This window comes from Xiphophorus hellerii, chromosome 5, assembly GCF_003331165.1.
Source record: "Xiphophorus hellerii strain 12219 chromosome 5, Xiphophorus_hellerii-4.1, whole genome shotgun sequence".
In the NCBI taxonomy this organism is placed as follows: Eukaryota; Metazoa; Chordata; class Actinopteri; order Cyprinodontiformes; family Poeciliidae; genus Xiphophorus; species Xiphophorus hellerii.
In genome coordinates this window covers 9,241,984-9,268,122 of record NC_045676.1, presented here as the reverse complement: position 1 = coordinate 9,268,122, position 26,139 = coordinate 9,241,984, and the positions used below count along the sequence as shown (strand labels likewise).

Genomic DNA, 26,139 nt, shown 5'->3' with positions numbered 1-26,139 from the left:
GAAGTCCAGAACACTCTCAGGGAAGTAGGTGTATCTGTCTCTAAGTCAACAGTAAAGAGAAGACTCCATGAAAGTAAATACAAAGGGTTCACATCTAGATGCAAACCATTCATCAATTCCAAAAATAGACAGGCCAGAGTTAAATTTGCCGAAAAACACCTCAAGAAGCCAGCCCAGTTCTGGAAAAGTATTCTATGGACAGATGAGACAAAGATCAACCTGTACCAGAATGATGGGAAGAAAAAAGTTTGGAGAAGAAAGGGAACGGCACATGATCCAAAGCACACCACATCCTCTGTAAAACATGGTGGAGGCAACGTGATGGCATGGGCATGCATGGCTTTCAATGGCACTGGGTCACTTGTGTTTATTGATGACATAACAGCAGACAAGAGTAGCCGGATGAATTCTGAAGTGTACCGGGATATACTTTCAGCCCAGATTCAGCCAAATGCTGCAAAGTTGATCGGACGGCGCTTCACAGTACAGATGGACAATGACCCCAAGCATACAGCCAAAGCTACCCAGGAGTTCATGAGTGCAAAAAAGTGGAATATTCTGCAATGGCCAAGTCAATCACCAGATCTTAACCCAATTGAGCATGCATTTCACTTGCTCAAATCCAGACTTCGGACGGAAAGACCCACAAACAAGCAAGACCTGAAGGCTGCGGCTGTAAAGGCCTGGCAAAGCATTAAGAAGGAGGAAACCCAGCGTTTGGTGATGTCCATGGGTTCCAGACTTAAGGCAGTGATTGCCTCCAAAGGATTCGCAACAAAATATTGAAAAAAAACTGTTTTGTTTGGGTTATGTTTATTTGTCCAATTACTTTTGAGCTCCTAAAATGTGGAGTGTTTGTAAAGAAATGTGTACAATTCCTACATTTTCTATCAGATATTTTTGTTCAACCCTTTAAATTAAACGTTACAATCTGCACTTGAATTCTGTTGTAGAGGTTTCATTTCAAATTCAATGCGGTGGCATGCAGAGCCCAACTCGCGAAAATTGTGTTACTGTCCAAATATTTCTGGCCTTAACTGTATTTATTTGTTGTGGGTTGCCCGGTCCAGTTGATGCTACACATGTTCTTCCACGGGCTTTTAGAATGTAGATTGGTCTCCTTCCAGCAAACATTAACCTCTAGACTTTCAGCCAAAGTCTAGAGGCTGAATGTCTCTAGACTTTGGCTAAAACTTGAAGCAAGTGTTAGAAAGTTCAGCCTAAAATCTGTGGCATGACTTCAAAATTACTGACTGAGTTCGAGCTGTTTTGCAAAGAAAAGCATACAGAAATTTTAGTCTCGAGAACTGGAGACTTCTTGTTGGAACTGCTGCATTAAAGGAGCGGCGTTATGTATTTTCCAGGCACATAATGCCATGTTAAAGCACAATCAAGTAACTGTTATCTTCAGTTATCATAAAATTGCTGTGTATATCAAAAGGGACTTGAAAGAAATTTCACTTTGTAATTGACCACCTTGAAATTGGGTCTGTGTCTCTTTAAGAAGCTCCTCCTCTTTCTGAAACTCCGTCTTCAGCACATCATCACGACAACCTTTCTTCTTTACGTCTTTAACGACACCAGCTTTGGGCTGAGAAGTAGTTTATATGAGCTCAGAAGATGCACAGACCACTCTTTTCAGAATTTTATAGTTCAAAAAATATGAAAACCTTATGAATCTTTTACTTTTTTACTACTTTGTCTTCATCTATCCCAAAGAATCCTGATAAAATTCATTCATATTTGTGGTTCTATTGCGAAAAAAGTCTGAAAAAGTTTAAGCTTATAAGAAATGAGCTGTATATTCCTTTTTTTGTCCAAAATAAGCCATAGTGGACTTCCAACCAATGAAGTAACTCCTTCACTTTTTGTCCTCCTCCCAGATGCCAGAGGAAGAGGCCTTTTGTGTTTTTGTGCGACTGATGCAGGAGTACCGTCTGAGGGAACTGTTCAAACCCAGCATGGCCGAACTTGGCCTCTGCATCTACCAGTTTGAATATCTTCTACAGGTAAAAAAAAAAAAAGAGCAAGAGTTGTGCTGTCTTAACTGACCACAAGGGGGAGGCAAAACATTTATTTTGATCTTGAAAAGTCACTTCCTTTTAAGAGGTTTGGCTGCGTTTACGATTTGATGCCGCTTGTCACTGCAGGAGCAGCTTCCAGAACTGAACGTCCATTTCCGCTCCCAGAGTTTCCACACATCCATGTATGCCTCTTCCTGGTTCCTCACCCTCTTCCTCACCTTCCTCCCTCTACCTGTCGCCACACGCATCTTTGATATATTCATGTATGAGGTAGGGAGCATTCTGTGGATTTATCAGGAGATTTTGTACACAAGATAACGTGTATATATATGTATATAATAAAATGTACGAACGGTTCCCAGGGCCTAGAGATTATCTTCCGTGTGGGTCTGGCCATCCTGCAGTACAACCAAACCGACCTCATTCAGCTCGACATGGAGGGAATGTCACAGGTAAGCATCTGCAGCTGTGTGCCACTTTCTGTACAAAATAGTTTCATGTACAGATTCAGCCACGAGACAAAACACTCCATGTCCCAATTTCCCCACCGCACGCGAGCTTCCTGAGCACAGCTAAGATCTATTTTGATTAAAAAAAAGAAGCTTTGTACAGTTTAAGGCCTTTTCTTTCAGCGTTGCATAGAAAATGAAACAGTTTTTTATTTTTACTGTACAGTTTAAGTTTGTGGTCTAAAACCACATTTAGCCTGTTTTATATGTGTGCTATCGTCAGGAGGCAGCAGTTGTTTAAGCACACATGCAAAAAGAAACAAACCCCTGTTGCTTGGTTAAAATCCGGTCAAATAAGTGAAATATGTCAGTAGCTGATCTTTATTTGCAGACAGAACTTGCAAAAAGACGTAAAAACTATACCTGTCAGGTTTTGGAGTATTTAACAGGCTTTATATACTTATTTATGTGTTGCTTTGTTTTATTTTGTTCTAATTTATCTGAATACATGTGCCATGGTGAAATTGGTGCATTTTTATTTGCCCAAAAAATTTTTATTTATCATTATCAACCTTTATTTAACCAGGATAAAAAGCTCTGTGGCAGCAGCATGATTACTTTAGTTACTAACAAATAGAGACTCTTTCACTCATCAACAACAATATCATCATTAAAAATTTTAAAACATAGATAATCACTTTAAAAACATTGGCAGAGATTGTGTTTCTGCTGCTAGATCTTTTAAAATGACAACTAATATTGTCTTTTAGTAACAAATCACAAAAAAACATTGAGCTCAAAAGACAAGATGATAGAAAATGTTCAGTTTACCGGATTAAATTTTTACAATTTACAGGGAAAACTAAAAATCCCCACTTTTTGTTTTGACAAATAGAGTAAAACTCCACATATAACAAACTATATTTTAAGAATCCATAATCAGGGTAAAATATTCTAGTCCAGTTTTGACCAGTTCATATATTCCAGTGGTTTTTTTTCTTGTGTATTGCTGAGGTAGCCATGTAGAAAAAACAGAGATTAAGTGCAACAGGGACCAGATATTGACAACAAGGCTGATAAAAATGCTCCTGTAAACGTTGTGCTGCTGTGTGACTTAAACATTCTTCTTCTGGACATGCGGGTCGCTTTGGGGACGTAAACCAATCACACAGAAATCTCATTGGGGCCAGGTTCTATTAGTGGTATGAATGATGATGCAAAATAATTGGATCCCAGCACAAAATCGGAATTGAGTATCAAGACCTGCTGTAACCTTAACCCAACATTCTTCAACACAAACAACAGAAAAAATTGGGCTTTTTTTGTGAGCAACCACCCTCACATCCTGGGTCAATAATAACACCCTTCACTTACTGATAGCAGCTTGAAAGTTTGGCTTTACAGTGGGATAACAGTGGGATATTGCATAACCCAATATCACAGTTTAGGGTCACATGGTAACAATATTCTCAATAAGAGCGGCTGTTCCATGTCTGCGTTGTAGAGGTTTGATATTAACGAGCAACTTTGTCTTGTGTTTTCCTCTCAGCATTTCCAGAAGGTGATCCCCCACCAGTTCGACAGCTGCCCCGACAAACTCATCCTCAGGGCCTACCAGGTCAAATACAACCCCAAGAGGATGAAGAAGTAAGACGCCGCTTTCCTCAGCTTCCACTGCAGAAACCGGAGGCTGAGTGAGCTTTATGTAACACTTAGGCTGTTCCACAGAAGCAAACACGCATCCGCCACACTAAATTAGGAGAGATAGTCTCCTATGATTCATGGTTTATTTTAGTGCATCGTAATGTAAAAGGAAACTTGATTAAAAATTCAGCTATTGGGAACATTTAAAAAAAACTGTATTTCTGATGTCTTATTTTTTTTAGACTTGAGAAAGAATACACCACAATTAAGAACAAAGAAATGGAGGAGCAGATTGAGATAAAGGTTTGTGTAATTTACATATTTATGCTTATAGAAAACCAATTTTTTTACTATTACTAGAGTCACTATCTTCTTATTTTGATTTTTTTAACCATTATTACTGTTTGAAAAACAAAAATAGTCTATAGTTTAAACTAGGGCTGTTGTAACTAATTATCTCTGGGAGGAGAAAGGCTGCCGTACTCCAGGCATTGGGCCAGTCAATTTAAGGATAAATTGAAAAACAATAAAAACCCGGACATTATCATAAATCAATTAACTGCTAACACTTAGCGTTTGTCAACAACTCATAGGTGGAAGTGAGAGCGCTGCGTAACATAAATAATCACCCAGTGCGCTAAATAATAAAACATAATTTATCAAAGCTCTGAGGCAGGTAATTTTCCTCGAGGAATTTTAATAATTGAGCTACTCGAATCCCTCAGGGAATCGTTACAGCCCTAGTTTAAACTATAAACTATGTAATACAACAATCTGTTGTATTCCATTGTGTTGTTTATATCTTTATGTACCAACATTTTGAGTTGCCTTTGACTGAAAGGCGCCGTTTATAAGTAAAACTGCCTTGCCAAGTTGCCTAAAATCTGACATATTCTATAAGTGCTTATTTACACTTGCTTATTTTGTTTGTTCAGAGATTACGCACAGAAAACAGGCTGCTGAAGCAGAGGATTGAAACACTAGAGAAGGTAAGACAGCAGCTTCCTGTCTTCAGTATGTTGATTTAAATCAGCAGCTCTGCTGAAGCTGAACAGCCACATCAGGCCAGTCAGGGAGTTTTATTCAGCAGTAGAATTAGAAACTGTAATGCTGTGGGTTTACTTTCACGTTTTTTGTTTCAAGGTTTCTTTCACTTGTCCTTGTGTGAGTGTGTGTGATTGTTCAGCTGGTGAAAACTGAAGTCCTCATCTTTTGTGAAAGACGTTTTCTTAGAATTAACTTGATGCTGCTGCTTCTCTTGCTCACAAACATTTCTTCACTTCTCTCTTCACTTCTCTACATTTGTTTCCTTTTTTGTGGTTTATCTTCCATGGTTTCCCACTCTTTTTTTTTAATTTCACCATCTCCATCACTTTTTTCACCCTATTGTTCCTCTCCATGGTTTCGCTGTAGGAGAGTGCCGCTCTGGCAGACAGACTGATACAGGTATAGTACTGTACACCACTTTCCCACAGACCTCTGGCTAACCTCTGCCTTACTCACACCTTCCCTCTCAGCCTCACTGCAGTAGTTTTCCATTAACCTGACCAGAATGCATGAACATAAATTATATGCTGTCTACCTTTTCAGCCCACGATATTGTCTGGTCCCTGAATGCATGCAGTTTTTAGCCATGATGGAATTATTTTATACATCATAATCCTTGCATGTGGCATGCCGGTGTCAAAATTGCATATTTTTAATCATAGATGTAAATGTATTTCTCTCAGGATCTAATGCTAAACATCAACACAAAGTACCATGTTACTACATAATAAAAGGAGAACAGTACATCCATTACAAATGTATTTATTCATATGGATTCAGTCTAAAATCCACTTGCCATCAGACGTATGTAATGTAATATTAGCATAAATCCAGCTGTTTTGTGAAGGCCTCAAAGACAGAAAGAGGCAGCAAGCTGAGTTAGTGAAAAGTGTAAGAGTCAACATTTCTCATTGCAATTCCAGTACAAATACTGTAATTGCAATATTTCAATATTATTTGAAAGAAGACGCTATACAGTGAAATAAACGGATCACAGAAAACAAGCGGTGAAAATCTTGTCATATGAGACCAAAATGAAACTTTTATGCCTACACATGATCGTGAACGCTGGTGCTAAAAGTTCACCTTCCAGCAGAATAACGACCCTAAATGTACACCGAGAACCACCGTGGAATAGTTTAGATAGAAGCAATTTAATATTTTAGAACAGTTCAGTCACAGTCTAGACCTGAATTTAATTCAGAATCTGTGGCAAGACTTGAAAATTGATGTTCAAGAAGAGTCACCATGCAGTCTGACTGAAGAGGACTGCAAAAGAGAATGGGTAAGCGGGGGTGGAGTTGCAGGTGTAGGTGTGAAAAAAAGGTGGAGTATTTTTGTTTAGTGTATATTGCAATATTTTAGCACACTTAAGTAAATATCTAGCTTATAAGTAACTTTTCAGAAAAATATAAGAGCTTATTTTAAGTAAATAACTCCTGAATATAGATGACAAAGATACTAGTTCCACTGGCAGATTATTTCACTTATAAGATGGAAAAATGTCTTTTATAAGTGAAATAATCACTTGTGTCACTTGTAACTGCTGGTGATTATTTATTATCACTAGCAGAAAAACTATTAGTGGAACTAGTAATTTTTCATCAATATTGAGAAATTATTTACTTGAAACAAGCTCTTATGCTGAAAAGTTACTTGTTAGTTCCATCCTATTTCAAGTGTACCAAGAAACTAGACCAAAAGTAAGATTTTGGAAAGATTTTCTTTTTTCGTTGTGAAGTGCTGACTCGGCTGAGGTGGCTAGAAATGGATGCCACGCGTACATAAATATTTTTATGTGCAAAAATATTTGAAAGCCATGTACCGTTTTCCTTCCACTTCACATTTACGTTTTGTGGAACTGTTGCATAAAATCCCAAGAAAATGAGAAAAATATATAGTGAAGAATAAAATCTTTTTTTTCTTATTTACCAAAAAGAGGCAATAGGAACAGCTTATTTTTGTCTTTAGACATCAATATCACTTACTCTAAATGTACTAGCTTGATTTTTATAAAACTTTATCGAAATAATCAGCATACTGTTTTACTGGACAAGCTGGAAGAACAGTTGATTTCTGCTTTAAAATCCCAGGCATGCGCTTTTTGACCAAAATTAAACCAACAAAATATATGCTATATTTTTGTGCTTGAACTATTGACCCTTTGCGCGTGACGTCACTCTCTTTGAAACTCCGCCATGACGGACGTCAAATCAATCATCAAATCTGCTTTAAAGCCTGGCAAAAAAACCGCGCATCTTTTAGCCTAATATCGCTGTTATTTTGTTAACTTTACAAGGTGCTGCGCGGTCGGCTGCACAAACAGACAAGGATACAAACCAAACTTGTCTTTTTCTTGTATAACTTTTAATGAGGAAAGATGTGGCAGCGATGGATAGCAGCCGTCAATGCTAATGACTGGCAGCCGTCAGTGTAACCGCGGATTTGCAGCGAACACCTTTCACAAGGCCAGAAGACTAACATTCATATAATTTATAAGTAAGTATTATTAGAATGATATCAAATATTGCAAGATGGCGAAGGTACGTGCATAACTGTCAGTAACCATGGAAACAGTGCCCCAACCGTCATGTAGCCTAGCATGTACGGAAAAAACTGGTTAGCATCTCGTCTTCTGTACGTTTTAGCTGCTCCCGTTTAAGGGGAACCGCTGTTTATGACATGGTGATATAAATCATGTGGTGTGAATTCAGACGAAGTGGGTCATTTGAGCAACACGTCAGGAGGGAGGGGGTAAGCGTCGGTTTCTAAGTTAGCTGTTTCAAGCTTGTAAGTACCGCAGTCAGGTGTGTTAAGTTCACAGACAAATTAGTTCGTCTCGAACAAGTAGAAGCCATGAATAAACTGGCAAAAACAACTTTGGAAGACAATTTCAGTTGCTCTGTTGAAAACTCTCGTCCCTCACGTCCGACGTCCATCATGGCGCCTAGAATGATTTAGTGATGTAGCTGTAAATGGTCAATAGATTTGAGAATGTGATTCTCTTCTAAAAGAGCTGTTCAAAGGGTAAAACATCTGTTGTGTAACATATAGCAGACATGTTTCCCTTAACTGTATGTTTTCTGTATCCCTTTATGTAACCATAATGTGCCCTTCATCCCTAATTTCCTGCATGTTAACACTGAAGCTCTGCTGTTGATCTTGACCCTTCCTCTGGCTGCTAATCCAGGGTCAGGTGACTCGAGCACAGGAAGCAGAGGAGAACTATGTCATCAAACGGGAGCTGGCGGTGGTGAGACAGCAGTGCAACACGGCCAGCGAGAGCCTGGAGAAAGCCCAGGAAACCATCAGGGAGCTGCAGCAGCAGACGGTAAATGAGTAAAGCTGTTTCAAGCTTCACAGCCACTTTAAAAAGGAAGATGACCTGGTTTTTATTGTTCTCAAATCTTTTGAATCACTCTTTTGAGCAGAAATTAAACACCATTCTTCTCTGCAGTGTACCTATTATATAAACACATTCTTATTAATGTTTATTTGCAAGACACAGGACTATAGAACATTTCTGCAGTGTTGCAGAGACAACAAAACCAAGACAGCAGTGAGTTTATCAGGTTTGGTGCTGATTGTTTGGAACTTCATATTTTAATCCAACCTACACTGAAAAAGAAAACAGGTGATCCAACTTAAATATATTGCGTTATCTAGTCACAAATAATCAAATTAAGTTCATTCAAGTAAATTTATTAAGTTGTCACATTAAACAAACAGTAACTTTAACAAACCTAATTCAGTTACATGTGACAAAGTAACGCAGTTCTTTATATATTGGACCTCCATTCTTTTTTTCAGTGTAGATGTGCGTTATTCGTTATTTCATTTTGCTCATATTTAGTCAATATTTGTAACTCCGATGTAAAACTTGTCAAACGACCGACATTAGATTGTCGCAAAGCCACAAACACCCTCTTTCTTTCATTATGACCTCCGACAGCTAAAACCTGATAAGTTCATCACCGTTTCTACCTCCTACCAAATTAACAACACCGTTTTATGGTGTTGTTAACCACAGAAATTCAGTTAAACATCTCACAGCCACTGTGCAACTCACTGCAACATGTCAGACTAGAGAAGATTCAGAGTCTATGCTTGTTTGGTTGTTTACTAAAATTGCCAGCCTGCATAATTATTTGAGAAAAATCTAAATAAATACAGTGATTTCACTCTAAATGACGTCATTGTAAGCGGAGAATTTTATTCCAACTCAGATTGCTGGCATCCTCCGCCCCCCAGGGTTCGCACACCTCTTCACACTCTTAGACAGCTTTGATAACCATGACTGAAATTCCCACAATGACAAATCGAGAATCCTCTACTCACGCTATGTACTTGCCCAATTTAATGCTTTTGTATTTTACCTTGTAGGTATTTTTCCACTGCACTTGCTGTTTTTCTGCTGCTCTCATACCCTCCACTTTGTAGTTCGACCTTGATGTGGTGGCTTAAAAATCTGCAGTGGCTTTCAATTCACTGACGTCAGGGGTAGTCAGTGGGCAAAAGTGCAAGTTTATGTTTTTGTGTGTGTGTTTATCGGCTGAATTTTGCTCAAGAAGAGTTTTGTTTTAATTGTCGCGCTCAACCGATTTCCACAGATGCTCTCACTTAAAAACACTTTTTTCAGTTTTGAATTGTCTGATTTCTAATTATCTTCCTCAAATGCATCTTGGTGACATTTCTCAGTATTCTGAGAAAAATGGTTGCAGATGTGTAATAGTAGTAATGCTTCTTCTTTTCTCCGGAGAAAGAAGCAAAAAGAGATGTGGTAGAGCTCACACCCAGGTTTACCGCCCTTGTGGTAAACTCGCAGAACAGAACTGCTCGCCCTAAAATGAGCAGCACAATGCATCTGCTTTGCACTCTAAAACAAAACGCATAAAGTTTTCAGTAAACGGAGTCCTACAGCGCAAATTAAAAACCGATCAATAAACTGAAATTGATATCAGTTACTGCTGTATATGTGTGTGTAACATGACGGTTTGTGTTTCCAGTACACAGAGCAGTTTGTGAACAACCTGCAGACGCAGCTGGAGCAATCCCGGCTGCGCGAGGCCGAACTGCTCGGCGCGCTGAAAGAAATGCAAGACAAGGTGCTCGATCTGGAGAAGGTAAAGCAACAAACATGCAACAGTTTTTACATTTTGAAGTGAATCTGGGATCAAGCTACAAAATGTCATGGAGTCAACAACAGTGTTTGAGACGAAAACTCAATTTTAAGGCTTTGGATTTTAGATTTTGTGTTTACAGAATATCAAAGCTACTTGTGGTGTTAATCATTTAGCGGTAACATAAGCTAAATAAGTTTAAATGAACTTAAGTAATCGGCATAATTGACTGATCAGGATAAAAATGCATCACATAGATGCCCCAATTGGAATATTCTGATCGGTTTCAGCTAGGTGTGCACCGATTTATCGGTGCTGATTTCCTTAATTTTCAAATCTGTTCTGTTGGTTTCTCCATCCTGTAGACCAACATAACAAGTCCCTTAACCTGCAGCTTAATTAGGAGGTTCAATAACATCTCAGCAGTTAGTAGAACCTGTTGTGGATCCCGATAAGCTCCAAATATGTTTTCTTTTTTAAATAAATACAAACTTTTACCCAATAGTATCATTTCATACTGCTGAAGTCAGTTTTGTTGCCTTCTTCATACTATGTCTAGCAAAAGTATTCATACCCCTTAATTTTTCACAAAATATTTCTTAGGATTTTATGTGATAAACCAACACAGAGTTACACATGGTTATGTATTTACATGTGTGGTATGCAGACGCTGCATATTCATTGTATTTCTTCCAGGTTTGCTCTGTGTTTAGCTCCAAACTCTGATCAACTTCCCTGGAAAAGCATCTCACAGAATGATGCTGCAAAATCCATGTTTCACTGCATGGAAGGTGCTTTCAGGGTAATGTGTGCATTATACAATCCCAATGAAACTAATGAAATAAATGTGAAAAACTTCAACGGATATGAATACTTTTGCAAAATACTGTAACATATTTACCCCTAACAGATATGTAGATAGATTTGTTAACCTTTTATAACTTGTTGCCAAAAACTATTACTTTTTCAGAGGAGCAGCTGCCTACCTGATGAAAACAACTTGGCTGCCCTGCAGGAAGAAGTGAAGCAGATGAAGCTGCGGGAACTGGAGACGCTGCGGTCGTTCAGAGAGATGCAGGACACTGTCACTGACCTCAACCAGCGCTGGCAGGTAAAAGACACAGCCGATCTGTCTCTGTGACTCTCTTGTCCAGGCGTGTTTAAACAGCCGAGTTAGAGCCGAATTCGAATAATTTACTTTGTGTTCCTCCAGCATCACATGTCACGCAGCAGCAGCACCGGCGGCGGCGGAGGCCACTGGAAGGAATCCCCGAAGAAGAATGCGATGAATGAGTTGCAGGACAAACTGATGACCGTCAGATTGCGGGAGGCCCAGGCCCAGGCTGAACTCCGGGAGGTCAAACTCAAAGCCCTGCAGCTGGACAGCCAGGTCAGATATCAACACTGTAGATCAACCTCTGATTGTGTTAATCGTGTTAGAATCCAGAGTTTCTGTAATATTTTTAAGTCTTCTGGAGCCAAAGTTTTCCAAGATTTCCAAAGCTGCTCTTATGCACAAAAAAGGCAGACCTAAAGTTGACCTATTCTGCTTTTTTGAACAGGTCAGGATATGTCCTATACAGAATGTTTATTAAATTTTTTGCATAAAATCATTCATAGATAATGAGATTTTAGTTTGATCAGTTCTGCCTATGTTGAGCTTCTTTCACAATGAGCTTCTTTAGAGCCTCTTGTCACTTCAAATCCAAGCTGCTGCTGGCTGCGCCACCCAACTCGCACGTGAAAATGGCTGCAAACAGATGTACAATTATACAACCCTACATCCTTGAAAAGCAGAAGTAGAGCCTTCTGCACAACCAACAAAACTAGCAAGCAAGGGGTAGATCAACAACAAAACACTCGTCTTTTCCAACAGCCATTGTACTGAGCATACAGCAGTAAAACCAGCAGATCAAACGTGCTGGAGTTCAGCTTTGGTTGCTAGGTAACAGGCAGAGCTTTGTAGTGGTTGCTAGGGCACGAGCAGTGCCTGCTAATTTGTGACGTTACATTCGGCAGGTTTTTGAAACGGCTCATTTTCCAGGCACCGAAAAGCTTTACTTACTCCCAAAAAGCACCTATATGTTTAAAGGCAGTAGAGACCAGAATGGAAGTACAAAAACATGCAAAATGTGAATTTTCATAATATATCCCCTTTAAGAAACTCTTTACAGAAGAGAAGCATCTCAACAAAACGAATAAAATAAAAAAGAAATGGTGAACATTTCACGAAATGTAACGCAAGATGATATGTGTCGTGTTTCTTTCTGCTTTTTGTTACAAATAGTATCTTATTTCCGTGTCTTCCTGTTTAACTTTCCTCTAACTTAGAACCAGATCCACAGCAAACTGATTGGTCGTCATGAGCAGGAACGCTCCGCCCTGCAAGATCGGCTCCAGATGGTAGCCAATCAGAACAAAGCTCTGCAGGCCCAGCTCAACGAGATGAAAAGGAAGCAGGCGGAGTCGGACTGCAAGGTGTGGATTCAGAGATCAGTACAACTATGAAACCTGGATGAAAACCCAAAAATGCAGATTTATAAAAATATAACAGAGGCTGTTTATGCACTTGGAAAATGAATCATCCAAACGGCAAAGTTTGGATGACTAATCTGCAATAATTTTGCTTATTTCTTTGACAGTTAATTCTGCCTCAGGTATATGTTGATTTAATCAGCCAATTTATTGTATTTTATCTGTTTTAATATGATTGAGAAAGTCTGTTTTAACACAGAAAAGACCAACTTCAATTCAGAATAATTTAGTTTTCCTCCCCCTTGGCTTTCTAAGATAAAGCAACTTATTTCCAAATCAGTCTGTGGCATACGGATCGAACTGGATTTAACCAATTCAGAGATGAAGCAGGTTGAGAAAAAGATTGAGCAATTATTATAGTTTCTAGTTCCATTTTTAGTTTAAGTATATTAACAAACTAAAAGGTTTGTTAATATACCTGACTAAAAGGTTGTTTTTTGGGGGCGGGGGGGTTGAGAAGAAACAAAAAAACGCTATCAAAACATAAGCTTTGTATCCCTCTTTTGAAAATGAACAAGAAGCTGCTCCACTCACTCAGATGCTGATTTTACATTTCAACTAAAAAAATGCTGTTTTTTTTCTGTTTTTCTTGGCAGAGTAAAGAAGAAGTGATGGCAGTGAGGCTGAGGGAGGCCGACAGCATGGCTGTCATGGCTGAACTCAGACAGAAGATTGCTGAACTTGAGATACAGGTGTTCATATAAAAGTCTCACAAAATTGCCAGGATTGTTTTTGTTTTTTTTTATCTGTGCTGATTTACAGATTATTTCACCACAGACAGAGATTATCAAGCTAAGCTCAAGTATGTAACTGTTGTTGTAGAAAGAAGAAGGGCTGATCAAGGGGCAGCTGAACCACTCAGACTCCAGGCAGTACATCAGCCAGCTCCGGGACCAGATTGCTGAGCTGAAGAATGAGGTGAGAGTTTATTCATGCATGACCATGAATCTGCCAACAACATGGTTGATGAGATTTTTTATTTTTTTAAGCCTTTGCTTCTGGTGTTATTTTGTTCTTCTTTTAGAGCATTTAAATATGCATTAAGCCTGCAAGACCCAGGGTTATTTCAGACAAATTTCAGGTGGTTTTTACCCAAAACTTGGGGACTGAAGCCTAATATTCAGTTTTGGACTTATGTCCAGCTCAGAGGTTCACAAAATACCACATCTTGAAACATCTTGGCTGAACCAGATCTCTTTGAAAGTCTCTGTGATTCACTTTTGGTGTCGTGGTTGTTTATTTATTTCAAAAGGGACAAAGCACATCATGTACTATTCCAGAGTTTATTTTTAATCTGTAGTCCATTGAGGTACAATCAACATAAATACAATGTATTACAGTGCAATATAGATGACTTAACAAGCTCCTGCCACAAAAAGAGAATAATAATAATGAGTAAAAAGCATTTTCTTCCTAAAAGGAACATATCAAGTTACAGGTTTAAACTTAATATAAAGCCAGATAGTACAAACGTTCACCACAATACGTAAAAAAAAAAAAAAAACTGAAAAAAATAAGAATCACATGATCAGTGCCTGCATATTTGATTACATAGGAGCCATACTTTTTTCTTTCTTTTTTTGTGGTAGAAAATTATTTAAAAGATGTTCTTACTCGTGAGTCTGAACGTATGAGTTTGATTAATCTGTGCCCGATTATTCAAAAAGAAAGTAAGTAAAATGTTTTTTGAAGTTTGTTTGGTTGATCATTACAATATCTAGAACAAGTGTACGCAAAGTCATTTTTGTGCAACACTTGTAATGTCATTAAAACCACGTCAATACAAAACTACTTGATCATGTAAATATTCTGTTTAGACTGAATAAACTCGCGCTAAAAATTAAGTACACCCCGTTAAATTCTTGAATTCTGTGTGTTTTGTACAAATTGAGTGTTTTGAGGTGTCTGGTTTTGTAACACTTCCATTTTGGCTCTATGTTTGCTTATTTATTAACAGCATGATCTGTGGTGTGTGGGTTTTTTTTATATGCATCAGATTAGAACAAAGTTAAAACCCAGCAAAGACAAGATTGTTGCCACTTTGAAACTCTACATTTTAAAGTCTTTCTTTTTCCCATGACTTTAAGTCATTCTGAAAGCGATTTCAATATTCAGTTTGAAAGCATTATTCTCAAAATAAATCAACCAATAATATGTATTTAAGATATAAATGGGCTGCACAGTGGTGCAGTTGGTAGCACTGTTGCCTTTATTCGATTACCGACCCAGAGTCTTTCTGCATGGAGTTTGCATGTTCTCCCTGTGCATGCGTTGGTTCTCTCCGGGTACTCCAGCTTCCTCCCACAGTCCAAAAACATGACTGTTGGGTTAATTGGTCCCTCTAAATTCTCCCTAGGTGTGAGTGTGTGTGTGAATGATTGTTTGTCCTGTCTGTCTCTGTGTTGCCCTGTGACAGACTGGCGCCCTGTTCAGGGTGAAACCCGCTTCTCACCCAAAACGTTCAGTGGAGATGGGCACCAGCACCTCTCCTGACCCCACTGGGGACAAGGGTATACAGAAAATGGCTGGATGAATAAAATATAATCTAATCATTAGGGCTGCTAAATGTGAAAATAGATTGATTTTGGTTGCATTTTTATGTGCAGAATGAAAAGAAACAGGAAATGAATTGGCATGTAAGTAAGAGTAAAAGATTGAGCAATATTCACTAGTTAGTTCAGCCTAAAAGATAAATCTGATTAAGCTCATGCCTGTCACTATTTCCCCTAAATTCATACACAGTATTCACAATATTTTTATGATAAAGTAAAGATCAATGCCAAGGAAAACCTTTCAAATGTTTTTTTCATGCACTGTTTCTTAACAAAGCTACTTTTAAGCTCCTGCTCTTTTGTTAAATATATCTGATCAAACATGGCTAAATATTATGACAGCATTATAGGAGCTTCTTTTCACTTGCATTGTAAAATAAGTCTCCATCCTGAGCAGAAGTTAGAAACTGGATCAGACTGAATTAAATCCAACCAGTCATTTTAAATGTTTCCTACCTAGATTGTATTGCTTAGTGTTTTAAAATTAGTAAAAATATAAACAAACCAGGTGATTTTAATTGATACTAATTAGACAAATGACTTCCAAAACCTCACAGATTTAAATTCAGTCTGCTTCATTCACAGTTAATGTATGTGATGTGATTTAGAAAAAGTTAAAAATTTGAGTGAATAAAATGGTTTTCGAATATCTGGTGGAGAACATTTCGTCCATTCACACAACGTACTTGCATGCAAATAGCCTGCAGCTTTTCTAACCCCTCTGAACAATCTCGTCATCTGCACGCAGCTTCATATCAAGACACCACTTCCACCTCGACACGCAAACTCTTTTGAGCTTTTCTTGTAACAACAGACCACTGATCTTCCCCAGCACCTGGGTTCTCATCATTCACTTCAGCGATCTTTAATGTTTAATGCTGGCTGAGGGTTTTCTTAAAAACCAAAACATTTCAATAATCCCACTGATGTACAGCTCACTCAGTCAGGTGGTGTCAAAATTAATGTTTTTTAAAACTGTGACGTGTTGAAGAGATAATTTCCAGCTCTGATTTGAGACTCAAACCTCCCACTCAGTATGAGTCTGGGTTTGTTCATTCAGAGAGTGGCTGTGCGTGACTACAACAGTTTGGTCGAACTTTGTAGTGAGATGGTTGCGTTGAGAGTGCCCTGCTCTTTACCGCTCCACTCCACGCTACGCTTTTCTCCTCCTCCCACAACTTTTTTTCATCAAAGTGTTGGTTTCTTATAAGAGAGCCTGAAACTTGCGTGAGTACAGATGAGGAAGCAATGAAGCATTTAGAGAAATCTCAGTGTAATGACGAAGAAATCGTCTTTGCATATACTCATTCTGGTAGTGCTGATACATACTGCCATCATCTTTGCACTCCAGCTGCTCAACTTGGTATTAATATCTATAAAAAAAAAGAATTCGCCTAATACTTTAAACTAGTCCATTTTGTTTTTAGTTTGGCTGTCTGTCAAAGTGCAGTCAGGCAGAACATTTCCATTGGTTAACCACTGATTTACCCTCCCCCCTACCATGCAGCTTGATAGGGGGGAAACTAAAACCTCTGAGATTTGTCATGAGTCACTGTGGTACATGCAAGCTTAACATGCAGAAAGCATGCATAAATGTAAAGTCAGCCTCCAGTTTGGCTCTTTTTTTTTCAGACTAGAACAAACTATTTTCCTTCGTACGGGAAATGTTTTCAAAGCTCTGAGAGATTTGTTGAGTGTTTTTAATTATTTGCCGTTTTTTTGTACATATATTATCCATAAAACGGATGTCTCTTGTGGTTGTTTTTGTTTCAAATCATCAAACAAATCTTGATATCAAAGATAATCCAAGTAAATACAAAAACATGTTTTCAAATGATGACTTTATTCATTACAGAAACACTATCAAACCTACCTGGCTCTGAGTGAAAAGGTGATTCCCCTCTAAAGCCTTATAACTGACTGCGACACCGTTACTATGGCGACAAGTCTAGGTCAACCCTGGCTTGTCGCAGGGCGGTCAGACTCATTTTCATCTTAGGACGGTTGTTCCATAATGTATTGATAAAACCCATTAACAAACTGGTAAAATATTAATAAATAGCTGTCTCTGCATTCGGTAAGTTCTTAAAATGAAATAATTTTGAACTGATCAGTCCCTCCAGGATTTCATGATTGTTTTCGTGATTCTATTGCAATCAAAATCATTGATTTTTGTGGTGCTAACTTAAAAATATTTAAAATTTTGAGATATTTATGCTTATATATGACTGGAAATGTGACTTTTTGTTATTTGCGACATCAATAGCAGATCGTGAGACATACTGCCACCTGCAGGTAGGAATTAGCGTCATTTAAACTCAATGTTTTTGACCATTTCGCTAATTTATTCGCAATAAACTTGTGGAAAAATGTTGATTTTGAGTGAATTTCCGATTGATGTAATTTAGCAGTACTGTATACAGATACAAAACTGCTTTGATTTGATAAATTAATTCTTGAGCACTCAGCTGAGATCTTGAAGGTTCTGGAGTCTGCAGGGGCCACATTAAAAGGGATGGCGGACCAGATTTGATAAATAAGATAATCATTTGAAAACCTAAATTTTCATTTCCTCTAGTAATCTTTGTCTCATATTTGAAAAAAAATTGTTTAAGGATCAGAAAGATTTAAATGTGACAAAAGAGCAAAACAGAAGAAATCTGGAGGGCAAATACTTTTTGACATCAGTCAGACGTGAGTGATTAAGTGAGCGCTCTGATTTAGTCATACAACCCTTTTTAGTGTTATCTGGACAAAGTAAAGAAGTTTTTTTTCTTCACACCCAGTAACCCATTTTAAAAATTCCCAGCACCTGGCACATAATTTTATGACTTGACAAACACAAGAAGACCTTTAAACGTCTGTTTTAACCAAACATTTGTTTGTCCCAGCTGAGCTTTTCATCCTCATTTCAATCCAAGTGTTTTCTGATTCCAAGTCTCAGCATTTTTTACACCATAGATTAGCACACCACATGCCAAATGTAGTATAGAGTTAATATATGCACTGCTATGTGAGTGATTGACAATTCAGCACATTTATTAAATCACTAAGTCCCTCATTTATTCTTTCTGTTGCTGATTTTATAGAATGTTTCTGTCATTAAGTGATGTATGGTGTTGCACAAAAACTGTCATACATCTGCTAGAGTTAAACACAGTGATGGCATGTGGTGCCATTTCAGTTTTGTTCTGTTTTTAAGCAGTTACCCTAATAAAATATCCAACCTTGACTGAACCCTGGACAGATATTCTCTCTGGACACTCCTCACCTCAACCCATCAAATGTTTTTAATGGCATAAAAATTGTTTTTGATGCATAACACTAGTGTCTTTTCACATGGTCACACATACTATCTAGAAAGCAAACGTGGCTAGCTGACTGGCTAGCTCAAAGCGACCCACATGCGCAAAAGAAGTACGTTGAAGCAGCGCATTGTTTACGGATGTAAAATGGGCGGAGCCATTTATGGATGGATTTTAAAGCTTATTCAGCAATGAGAGCCAACAGTATTGTCACAAGATCGTGACAGCATGAAGAAGGCTAATAAAAAAAAATTCACTACTGATATCTGACCTTCTGTGGAGCATTGACTGCCATTTTTAGTCAGAGCCATGAGTGGTGGGACTGTGATGTGACAAACTTTTTTCATAAATTCACAGCGGCTAGATTTTTCCAGTGCAGAATTATGATGCATGTCTGACTTTGATGCCAAAAGAGTCAGATAAGATGCGGCATGACCGTTCAGACTGCAGACACTTTGAAAGCAATCAGATGCGCATCCGAATTAGTACCATATATGCATGTGGCACAGATGGATTTTTTTGGCGTGAAAAGTTCAGAATTGGGCTGTTTGGACTGGCGTAGAAAAGTTTGGTCGGTCACATTTGGGGAAAAAAGGTGGATTTGGGTTGCATTTGCCTGCATGTCTCACATCAATAACATAAAAGCCAGACAAAAAGCAACATGATTATCCAGACTGCAGACACTCTGGAAAGAATCAGATAGATAACCGAATTAGTACCACATATGGAAGCGACACTGATCAGATCTTTTTGGGCGAAAAGATTGGAATTGGGCCATTCGGACTGTCATGAAACGGTCAGATATTAGTCATATTTTGGCAAAAAAAAGCACATTTGCCTGCTGTGTAAACATAACCTTAGAAATTTACATCCTAATCCGATCTTTGAAGTTTCCTCTAAAGTATGTTGCGTTCGGTGTATTTGACCATGTAGCATTCATTATTGTCACAGGAAATCCTGATGTTCGAACCCTAAGATAACTGGGATCAGATTGGGACCTTTTTGGTTTTTTAGAGGCACAATAGTGTCCGCATGGATGTACCAGATATCTAGATACAATTGATTCGTAGAAAAGGAAGCCATCCGGGTCTGTCGAAGTAAAACCTTTATCCTCTGCTTTCAGGTCAGGCAGCTGCGAGGGCAGAAGGCGGCGCCGAGCTCCCGGATCGGCTGCGGCGGAGGAAGCACCAACTACCAGGACCTGCGCTTGGCCAGCCCCACCTCCGCCGAGGGAGACTACCTTAGCTCAGACGAAGACCTCCTCAACAGCCCGCTACCCGCCACAGCCCTTTACCCCACGCTGTCCGACCCGTGTCACCCGTCTACCCAGCTCGACAGCGAAGGCAGCACGGACAGCGAGGCAGAGGAGCGGGTACAGACACATCCAGACCCGCAGCAGCTTTACAGTAACATGGTGTGTGCTGATGTGCTGGACAACTGAGACCTGGAAAGGCTCTAGTCGTTCCTTTGCATTTTTTCCACCCTAAGGAGAATCTAGGGGCAACTCTTACTGTTGATTTTCTTAATCAGTCCGATCCTCTTTGGCTTTCCCAGTGTTTACCGTTCGTGTGACGCAGACATGGTGGCACTGAATGACCGTCTTCTGTCCATCTCCTCCTGTCGTCTCTGTTCCTGAGCGTCTCAACGTCACCAAAAAGTCTTATCCAGTGTTCCTTCAAGAAATGGCGATGTAAGGCCGCTCTCCATATCCGTGTGCCAGAAACTGCATATCCTTCGAAACATAATCACCCAACATGCATACAGAGAGGACTGACTGTATCACAACTGCTGCTGCTCGCTGCTCAAGATGTGTGACCACAAGGTGGGGAAAGATGGGAAACCACATTTCCTGAGTCTCTACGAATGGAGATTTTCTCCCATAACACACTGTATACCCTAACTTCTCCTTCCTGGTTGGCTCAGAGTTAAAAACAGCATCATAATCACTTTTCTCCCTCAGAAGATCCATCCATCCTTTCCGATTTCTGTGGAAACATTTTTTTCCCCCCCAACAATACGAAGGTTGCTGTAGAGGAACATACACACGCCGTTCGGTTACATAACAAGATGGTTTTCCAAATAATTCATATTGAATACTTGTCTTGTCTGTGTGTAGCTTGCAGTTGCCAAGAAGCAAGCATGTTAATGCAACAGTTCATCTTTAAACCGTTTCAAAACAGCCTGCAGAAAAAGGCAGAAAGTCAAAGTTGCCAAATCGTTTTCTTTTTTTTAAAATTATTATTTATATGTTTTAACTTATTTTGGTATGTTTCTTTCTTATTATTTTTTTATATATCTGTATAAACTTTAGTCATTATAGGGATACCAATAGAGGCCAAACTTTACACCGTCCTTTGTGCCAACCTGTCATTTCTTGTGGGTTTACTGTGACACTGTTTCAGAGACAGAAAGATGTGCTGCTATGATTTTGGATTTATCCTCTTTTGTTTTTTTATTTTAGTTGTTTTAGATCACTGCTTTACTGAAAACATGTCACTTTTTCTTATGTGCCACAGTCTAAAGTTGGGAGTTGCTTTACAAAAGGAGAAACAAAAACAATTAACCGTTTTCTTTACACTAAGCACTCATAAGTTTGGTCTTTATTTCACTGTCTTTTGACATTTATCTTAACATGGAGAGTTAATGTTTGCTTTCTCTGAAACTAAGGGCATATCATGTTTAACAGTAAACACTGAAACACTGTGCAACATTGAGTACAAAAGCATTAATGAGAGGAAAATATAAACTTAGCTGCATTATTCATCTGACAATTTCTGACAGATCTTTTAGAATTAGCTATCACAAAAAACCCAATTAAAGTTTTTGAGTTTAACATCTGACTTAGAGGAAGAATTTTTTAATTTTCTCTAACAGTTCCACAGTGTTTTAGTTAATCCTAACCACTTCAGTGTTCCTGGTGAATAGATTTGATTGCTTTTTGAAAGAGACAAGCTTGTTTCTTCATTTGGGGTTGCCAAACGTCACTTAAAATATGAATTTCATACCTAAAAGAAGCGTTCTGCACAAATTGGATGCGGTCCATAATTAGTTTCATATTTTTAAAGTCTGTGCAAATCTGTTTACTGATCATAATCACATCGGTAAACCATTGATACTTCCTATTTTGATCAGTTTTTTTATTTATGTTTCTCAGTAATCCAAACAGCAAAACTATCAGTCACTGGTCGTAAGTCTCTCGTCGTCTACGACTGATCAGGTTTGCAGAACATTGTCTGAAATTATTCTTTATTTCAATTATATGCCTTGATTTTTTTTTTTTTCAGTCTAGCCAGTAGAGGATAATTCATTAATAATGTATCCCTTTAAAACAAGCGAAAGCCTTTTTTGATCTATAGAAAGCATATAAAATATAACAGATAGCATTTAATTTGGTCGAACATCGAGCCCTACAACATGTCTGAAATATGTGTTGGTTTAGATGCATTCTTGTTATGAATAGTGCATGTATACGAGGACCAAAGGTGTGAAACTCGCAGTATTCTGTTTCATCAAGATATTGTACATTACACAGTCCTGTTTTAGTTTTATTTTTCTGTCATATTTAAGAATTTACCAACCATCTGGGAATTAATTTTTTATGCCCTATAAGATTCCCGATAATAATTAACCAAATTGTTTGGTATGCAAGAGAAACAAAACATTGAAATGTACCAGTGAGAAAGACGGATTAGTTTATGCAGTATTCTCTGTTTGTAGTTGTTAAAAGCTGGCAACCCTGTCTGATTTGTTTCACCATCAATTAGCTCTGCATTATCAGTAATTCTGCTCAACTGGATCCACTAGTTTATTTAAAAATATCAAATTTCGACAGGTTCGACTTTATTTTGCGAGGATGTTAACAAACCTTCTTTGAAAATGGAAAGTGTGCGACTGAAAAATATTTTTCATATCAAGTTGTTTTGTTTAAACACACAGTACTACCTACAGTGTAATTCAGATATTTAAAGCTATATCACGGTTGGTCAGGTCTTGAGTAGTTTGAAAAGTGAATATGTTATCAAATAGGGTGTTTTCATATAAAGCAGCCATGTTTGCTTTTTTGCACTACAAAGAAAGATTGAGGGGAAAAAAAGTTAGAAGAAGAGTAATTTTTGGAAATGCATGTAAATTATTTCTCATTATTTTCATCTACAGAAACAGATTTAATGGGTGAATGGTTTATGTCCAACACTTCTTCAGGTGCTTTACTTCACTTCATTGTCAAATTTAAAATTATGTTAATATCAGGAAATCGATCCTAATCCTTGTAGTTTATTCTGTCTCTTTAAGGGCATCCAGTTCAAACGCTTGTTTTCCTCTGAACAATTTTGTTGAAGAAGCATTGAAACTTTTAAAATAAGCATCACAGCCACACCTTTGATCAACTTAAGTTGTACTGTTACTTAAGTTTCTTCATTTTCCAGCACGTTTGCAACACTTGGGTACAGAATTCCTCCCCCGTAACGTTTCTTTACGTTGTCCAAATGAAACCATGACAAAATGCAGCCTCGATGCCATCTCCTGCGAAATAAGGAAACTGGGTCCTCCAGCACTGGCCATCAGAGCTGCAAAGAGGATGTTGGCTTCCCCACCACACTGTTGCAAATAACAGCCTTTTGGTGTCAACAGCTGGATGTAGCAACTGAAATCTCGACACTGGAATTGGTATCGAGATTTTGGATACTGTCGGGCAAAAAAGAAATAAATAAATGAAACGTATAGGCCTCTACATGGGGCCAATCATATTAATAATACAATAGGTAACGAGTGCACCCCTGTGATGTGTGTAAAATATGGCAGAATGCAACAGCTGGCTAAAGATGCTAAAGGGCAATTTCGCTCTCTTTTTGTTTTGGACTGTTGGTTCAAAACCTGAATGCTCAAACCTGAACCTCATAATTAACCTTTAAAGTTGATTTCAAAAGGAGTTAAAGGGGTAAGAATGAATAAATTAATCAAATATTGAACTTACAGGGAAATTACTCAGAGATGAAACAAAATAATCAGTTCCTGACACACACCCAACATCGGTGAACTGCTCCTCAGTGATGGTGCTCTGTTCTCACCACTGTCTCAACCCAACTAGATCAACTGTGATTACTTTTTTATCATTTGTAAATTAGTTTCAATATGGTAGCATTAACCTTCAGTGTCATAATCACTACTTTGACTTGTTAGCAGTACTACAGTATGTGAGAAAATGATCAAACGTGCCATAAAAGTTGGGAGATTATTGCATTATATCACCGTTTTTGTCTTGAGTTTGAAGCTGTTTTACATGGGACACACTGTGTTACTCCAGTTTATCATCCTGGATTAGTCAACAAAAAGAAAAGTTTTTCTTTCAGATCGCCTGATCTGGGATTCCTCTCATCCCTGTACTGTATGTGACTGCTGTTTCATACCCACAGCATCCAGCCTCTCATGCAGTTCAACTCATGTTGTCAGACATATTATTATTATTATTATATGACAGTAAAATGGGATAGATTTCAGTATGATGGGGATAAATACATTTCAGTGTCCTGTATCCTATGAATGATGCAAAATAAACTTTGACATTGCACCTTTGCACAGGTCTGATTTTATTGTTGTTTGACATTCAGTAAATAATCCTTACATTACATCAGCGTATAAACGTTCAGATGTAGCTTTGTTGTTTCACAAAGAAGAGATGTGTGCAGCAAATACCACCTCCAAAACCTGTAGCTTGTAAAGATAATTGGGCTGAATTTAATGTGTTATATTTACTTTCTGAACAGTTCATAAACATAAATCTTACAGAATGAGACAAATATACTACCACATGTTTAAAGATATTTATATTAAACATTGCATTATCCTACTGTTCTAAAGTTTTAGTAAAAATAGTGCATTGCAAAATGATCCAAGCATAAGTTTAATAATCTAATCGGAGCAATTATTAAAATTGCTCCAATCCTGCAGATCTGTTTAAACTGAGATTCAAATTATGCACAGACGATAAGTACCGTTTTATTTAATTGTCTCAGAGTAAGGAAGGCATTAAAAAATAATCTAAACCATGATTTCAGTTTTAGCTGTAATATTTTGTTAAAAACTGTGTATAAAAATCATTTATACACAGTCAGTTTTTGTTAATATATATCATAAATTGCCAGTAAAATACATAATTTGTGGTTGTTACATGAGTAGAGTGAAAAAGTTTGATGTTTAGGTCAACTTTATAACTTGATGCTCAAATCAAGTTTGTATCGTTTATCATTTATTGTGCTAAATTTCTTTTTGATTAAATCCAATTAATGATGTTTTGAAAAAAAAACAATTGTTGGTTTTGTCAGGATTATTGTTTTTTTTACGATTATGTTGATTATTTGTTGAATGAGAGCATCAATAAATATTATAAATTTGAAAAGTGTGATAAGATGTAATTGCTGTGTGCAGTTTAGTGCTACAAATCACACATCTTTGTGACTTAAATTACAAATAGTTATCTTCTTCTAAAGCAGCGTTTGTGTTTGTGCACTTTAAAACATCTGTAGTTGGTTTAACTTGAAAATGAAAGTCCACCTGCTGCCTTGAAAATGTAATTTAAGTCGACAAGAAAATAGTTTTGGTTCTAACTCAGAAATTAAAGTTCATGAAGTTGATTTAACAACAAGAGACAAGTTGTCTAAATATTGTTTTTTAACTTCATTAATCTTGAATTGTGAGTTTTAACTTAATGCTGCAATTTAAACCAAATAATTATTTCACAATATACAAAAAAAAAACTGTCCTCACCTGGTTAAAGAGCCACATTTCTCTATTATTTTACTCACATTATCAAGTTAAAATAACAACTTATTTCACTTTAGAATAATTTAAATTCTTGTTTCAAATTGCATGAACAAAATTTCTGATCTGATAATAAATTTTATTAAACATCACAATGAATTCAGCTCAGAAACATTTAGTGTGAACAGGACATTATCCTCAAGCTTTAAAATAAACATTTGCCTTAATAAAACACAAGAGTCAGATCAATGTAACGCTCTTCCACCTCAGGATACAGAAACAAGCCGCTAAGCATTCTGGGAAATAGTTCCCACTCCTGTCTTTTTCTTCTTTCAGTTTTTTTTAAGTGTTAACCTAAAAACTGTAGTTTCTTCAACTCTTGGAGGTTTGACAAAATTAATAAAAAGTTAACAGAACTTACTGCTGTAAGTTTATCTTTCACAAACTCACATTTAGGGCAAAAATCTAAAACTGGATCAATTTATTTGACTCAAAGAGCAGAAGATAGTCGACACAACTAAATGCCGCTCAGATGTTTTTCAGTGTAGTGCTACAATTGCTGTGTCATGGCGTCACAGCCAGGCAGTTATGCAGTTACCTAAAAAGAAGCTCATTTTCCTGCTTTCAACTTTAACATTATCACAAAGGTACCAAAATATATCCTGGTAAAACATTAAGTCCAGGTTTTAACGTCTCATGTTTGTTCT

The 26,139-nt window shown here is 37.7% G+C and overlaps 1 protein-coding gene across 3 annotated transcripts in view; it reads left to right on the top strand.

Annotated features, from left to right (window-relative positions):
- The window catches only part of evi5l (ecotropic viral integration site 5 like), a 41,543-nt gene extending 20,286 nt beyond the window's left edge, over positions 1 to 21,257 (top strand). The window contains exons 6-21 of one of the 3 annotated variants that reach the window (XM_032563038.1): positions 1,884 to 2,009; positions 2,151 to 2,294; positions 2,387 to 2,476; positions 4,023 to 4,120; positions 4,360 to 4,420; positions 5,053 to 5,106; positions 5,531 to 5,563; positions 8,355 to 8,495; positions 10,171 to 10,287; positions 11,255 to 11,395; positions 11,498 to 11,674; positions 12,616 to 12,762; positions 13,416 to 13,511; positions 13,642 to 13,737; positions 19,800 to 20,090; positions 20,231 to 21,257. In XM_032563038.1, the coding sequence (XP_032418929.1) occupies positions 1,884 to 2,009; positions 2,151 to 2,294; positions 2,387 to 2,476; positions 4,023 to 4,120; positions 4,360 to 4,420; positions 5,053 to 5,106; positions 5,531 to 5,563; positions 8,355 to 8,495; positions 10,171 to 10,287; positions 11,255 to 11,395; positions 11,498 to 11,674; positions 12,616 to 12,762; positions 13,416 to 13,511; positions 13,642 to 13,737; positions 19,800 to 20,090; positions 20,231 to 20,248 (1,830 nt within the window). In that variant the 3' untranslated portion in view covers positions 20,249 to 21,257. Of the gene's footprint in view, positions 1 to 1,883; positions 2,010 to 2,150; positions 2,295 to 2,386; positions 2,477 to 4,022; positions 4,121 to 4,359; positions 4,421 to 5,052; positions 5,107 to 5,530; positions 5,564 to 8,354; positions 8,496 to 10,170; positions 10,288 to 11,254; positions 11,396 to 11,497; positions 11,675 to 12,615; positions 12,763 to 13,415; positions 13,512 to 13,641; positions 13,738 to 19,799 lie in introns of all 3 variants that reach the window. The other 2 variants (XM_032563037.1, XM_032563039.1) reach the window with 2 other exon arrangements.
- Positions 21,258 to 26,139: the final 4,882 nt, after the last annotated feature.